Source organism: Myotis davidii, unplaced genomic scaffold, assembly GCF_000327345.1.
Source record: "Myotis davidii unplaced genomic scaffold, ASM32734v1 scaffold233, whole genome shotgun sequence".
NCBI lineage: Eukaryota > Metazoa > Chordata > Mammalia > Chiroptera > Vespertilionidae > Myotis > Myotis davidii.
This window is the reverse complement of record NW_006285917.1, coordinates 2,120,140-2,124,866: the sequence shown is the minus strand read 5'-3', so window position 1 is coordinate 2,124,866 and position 4,727 is coordinate 2,120,140. Positions and strand designations below refer to the sequence as shown.

At 52.9% G+C, this 4,727-nt stretch overlaps 1 protein-coding gene across 1 annotated transcript in view; it reads right to left on the bottom strand.

Annotated features, from left to right (window-relative positions):
* LOC102762602 (keratin, type II cuticular Hb5) overlaps window positions 1-4,280 on the bottom strand; it is a 6,289-nt gene extending 2,009 nt beyond the window's left edge. The window contains 6 exon segments of the mRNA XM_006757048.2: window positions 2-79; window positions 331-495; window positions 1,169-1,264; window positions 1,402-1,462; window positions 2,003-2,211; window positions 3,858-4,280. Of these exon segments, the coding sequence (XP_006757111.1) occupies window positions 2-79; window positions 331-495; window positions 1,169-1,264; window positions 1,402-1,462; window positions 2,003-2,211; window positions 3,858-4,280 (1,032 nt within the window).
* Between the last annotated feature and the right edge of the window lie 447 nt (window positions 4,281-4,727).

Below are 4,727 nucleotides of genomic sequence, written 5' to 3'. Positions count from 1 at the left end.
GGGTCAGCTCATTGATCTCCTCCTTAGTGCGGCGCAGGGTCTCCCCGTGACGGATCACTGTGGCCTTCATCTCCTCGCACTGAGGGGGAAGCAGAGATGCTCCTGAGGCTCAGGATGAGACATCCCCCATTCAGGACACCATGGATGGTAGTGCAGGCTGTACAGTGCTCATCCATGGCAGCCCTGCCCTGTCCACTCAACCTGAGAGCTGTCTGGCCTCTGTTATCATCTTTAGGATCAGAATTCGCACACAAAAGCAGCCTTTTCTAATATATACCTCACATCCCTCCCACTGCCATGTCTAGGAGGCAGGTGTCCTGGGCCACTCACCTTGCTGCGGTACCAGGACTCGGCCTCGGCCCGGCTGCGGCTGGCGACATCATCATACTGGGCTTTGATCTCAGCCACAACGCAGTCCATGTTCAGGTCCCGGCTGTTGTCCATCTTGACGATGACCGAGGTGTCTGAGATGTGGGCGTGGAGAATCTGGAGCTCCTGGGGGATCAACAGCCAATGCATTTGGTTCTGTTGCCTGATCTGGGCCATGTGCTCCACCTCTAGGGGCAGTGCCCACTCTCTGGAGGGGACACTGGTCATAAATGTTACATGTTCCTACCTGCTTTCATTCACACACAGTGACATCATAAAGCAACAAAGCTGGATGGGGCCCTAGAGGTCAGCTGGGGACAGCCTCTGATTTAACAAATGGGAAAACTGAGGTCCAGCATATGAAAAAGGCCTAACTGAGAGTCACCCGCCAGGGGAATTGGGGTTTCAATACCAGGACTAGTGATTTTCCCATTAATTAAGATGCCTCTCTAACTAGAAACCCACCCTGATCCCCACCCCCACATATGTACTTTCATATCCATGTGTAGACTGACATGTGCACAGACCACACACAGGCACACACACAGAGGTGCTCACTGACATAGAGAGGCCCGGCCACACACAATCCACAGTCCTCAAACATATGCTAGGCTCTCATACATACAGGTGTCTGTGACAGCCACACATCATGCCCTTTTTGCTTGTGTGTACATCCTCTTTTCATGCTTATATCACACATACACATGCAAACGCATGCACACAACACACCTTTGCCTCCCTCCCCCCATCTCCACATCTCCCCTCCACTGCCCTGGCTGGTTGGCAGCGGCCCCCTCACCTCGTCATAGAGGCGCTTCAGGAAGCTGGACTCCTCCACTAGGGCCTCCACATTAGCCTCCAGGTCTGATTTCCGCAGGTATGCGCAATCCACGTCCTGGTAGTGGAGAGAGGAGGAAGGGTGAGTGTGGGAGGCCCAATGAAGGAAGGGGCCTCTGTGGTCAGTGTGGTGACCACGCACCCCGGTGGAGGTTTCCCAGCTGGGTGTCCCGCCCTTGTGACCAGTCCCCTCACCTTCTTTAGAACCACGAACTCGTTCTCTGCCGTGGCTCTCAGAGCCACCTCCTCTTCATACCTGAGTGTGGGGGACAGAAGGGACAGAGCTGAGGGGTTGGCGCTTAGATACCAGCCCAGTTCCCAGGCAAGTTCTTCTGGGGGTCAAAAGGGATGAACTCCCTGCAAATGTTATCTTGTTCTTCCCATGGTCTGTTTTGTGTTATTCATGAGCTAGCCCTTGTGCCAGCCTCGCTTGTTCCACCCCAGTTCTGCTTGTGGGATGAGATTAGGGAATCCCTCTCTACCCCCAAGTCCAGCTCCAGAGAGATCACAGAGCCCACGTCATACAGGTGAGCTGGGAGTGGCAGAACAAAGATAGCTGCAGAACCCATTGGGATCCTTTTCCTTACTCCTCTGAAACCAGCTCTGAGACCCCAGGACCTCCCAGCAGTGGAGATGAAGCCAAAGAATCCAAAGAAACCTGGGTTTCTCCTGGACAGTCCCTGGGGTTCCAGGTAGCTCCTGTTGATGGCAGGAATCTTAGAGAAGCTCCTTCTAGAGGGTTGTGGGTAGAGCCTTCACCTCCCCTCTGTGTCCCCCCTGGTTATGCTGCACTCACTTCTTCTTGTAGCCCTCCAGCACCTCCTGCACATGGTTGAGCTCAGAGGCCAGCCTCCCACTGTCGGCCTCCACACACTCGGCCTCCCGCCGCAGCGTCTCAATGTAGCCATTGAACAGCGGCTCCAGGTTGCTCTCGCAGCAGCGCTGGTTCTGGTAGTACTGCCACTTGGTCTCCAGCAGCTTGTTCTGCTGCTCCAGGAAGCGCACCTGTTCAGAGTGTGGAAATAGACTCTAGGGGGTGCATGGCCCACAGAGCTCCCTCTGCCCGGATGTTCCCTGAACAGCCAAGTGCTGAGCCATAGGGTTGAGTGTCTGCAACTCAAGGGCCCTGGCTCCCCACAGGGAGGGTGTGAGGGAAAGCACTCAGGCTAGACACCAAAAGTCTGGTTCAAGCCCCAGGTCTGCCACTCTAAGTGGGAGAGTTGTCTAACCTCTTGGTGCTTGGTTTTCTCATTTCTAAAACAGAGATGAAGATAGTACTTTCCTTAAAGTGGTGAAGATTGAACAAGTTAATGCATGTCAAGTGCTATGTGTCAGTGCTTGACACATAGTAAGTGCTTCACTAGCTTAACTATTACTGAAATCACTATAATTAACAATTATTATAATTCATTTATGAAACACTTATTGAATATTTACTATGTGGTACCAGGGCCTGTACCACACACACATTCACACACACATCCATCAATACCCATAACATCTATATCTATATCATCTATATCTACATCTATATATCTATATCTATATCTATATCTATATCTATATCTATATCTATAATCTATTACCTCTATCTATTTCATTCAATCCTTACAATCCTTTGGGTGGGGAGATATTATTTCCCTCTACATACAGATGGGGAAACTGTACTTGGTGTGAAATCACTAGCTTATTGCCACACATTGATGGAGGCAGGATCTGCTGTCCTTTGAGTCCACTTCACCTGCCCACCACAGTATGTCTAAATAACTCATCTAAACTCTCTCAGCTTCAATTTGTTATTGAAAAAATAGAGATAATAATATACCCCATTGGCTCATTTTGAGGATTAACTTAGATCACTACAGAGAAAGTGATAACAGGAAGGTCACCCCGCCGAGCCCCCGATCCCAGATCCAGACCCTGGTTCTATGTACTCTGCCAGAATGAGGCATCATGGACGCCAGAGGAGCCAATATGAAGGGGGATGCAGAGGTGACCTTTATGGGGAGCAATTGTCACATGGTGCCAGTGGCCTCCCCTCACCAGCCTGCTGCCTTCCTTTCCATAGTCCCAGCCTTGCATCCGTGAAAGAGGCTGCCGAGCCTGCTTGGTTAGCTGTCGCACCTCCTTGCTCACTACTGTCCTTGGAAAATAATAACAGCTAACACGTACTATGTGCCCGCATTTTTCATGCATGAACCCATAAATTCCCACAACCACCATTTGTCTGAAGTCTCAAACTGCAGAGGGGCAGAGCAAGGATGGGGGTGGCACGGGGCTCCCAGCCATGCTCCAGCCGCTTCCCGGGCTGCCTGGCCTGGAGCCACATGCCTTTTGTTCTCCCCATTTGCTCCCATTCTTTCAGCACCCAGTGCCCAGTCCAGCTTTTCAGGGGCAGCTCTGATATTCCTGTTATCTCCAGAAGCACACAAGCGCTTTAGACCGCAGACTTGATTTCTGGACCACTCTGGGCCCTCAATACACTTTGCTGGAATTAAACAGTGACCATCAACCCTCCTGCCTAGAACGGTTGCATTTCTCTCCCTCTGCTGCCTCACACCTGGCTGCCATGCTGCGTCCCCAGCAGACCAGGACCTTCCCAGGGGGGGCAGGGCTGGAGCCTTCTCTGGACCATCCTGGGCCTCACTGACCTTGTCGATGAAGGCAGCGAACCTGTTGTTGAGACACTTGATCTGCTCCTTCTCCTCATGCTTCACGCACTGCGCGTCGGGATCGATCTCCAGGTTGAGGGGTGTGAGGAGGCTCTCATTGACGGACACGGTGGTGATGCAAGGCGGGCTGGGCCCGCACACGCCGCCTGAGCGGTATCCAAAGCTGCGGCCGCAGGAGCCAGAGCGGAAGGCTCCCACCGCCATGCGGGGCCCACAGGCCCCCAGGTGAGAGAGGCTGCGGCTCCCGAAGCCCCCGGTCAGCCCCCGGTAGCAGGACACCCCCCTATAAGGGGCGGCAGTGATGCAGCAGCGGCTGCCAGTTTTGGGGGCCACAGCCGAGCAGGAGCTGAAGGTCCTGGTGACCCCACATCCCGAGTTTATCCGGTAGGAGCGGCAGGACATCGTGTGAGTCTGAGCAGAGCCTGAGCCAGCGGGCCTCTTCCAGGGCTGTGGGTGCGCTGCTCAGGTTCCTCTGGCCTCTCTGGTGCTTCCTGGTCCTTTTATTGGAGGGGAGAGCGAGGGTTGGCCGCATAAAAGTAGTGAAAAGGCATTTTATGTTGTTTATTGGCTTGGGGAGTTTGCCAGCAACTCCCCAAAGACTCGTCTTAAAGGTGAGCTCAGCGGCGACTCTAGGGCTGCGTAAAAGTATTGAAGATGTTATTAGGAACACTGTGCGTTTGCACTTTTCATCTTCAAAGCTCGTTTACATACATTAAGTAATTAATTTTCTCATATTCTCGCTGTGAGATGGCCTCACCCCACAACTGGAGACGGATATGAACTCCACAACAATCTCCGTGGCTGGTTTGGGGTAGAGGCAGGGGCCCTCTCTCAGGGGGAAGTGCTAGG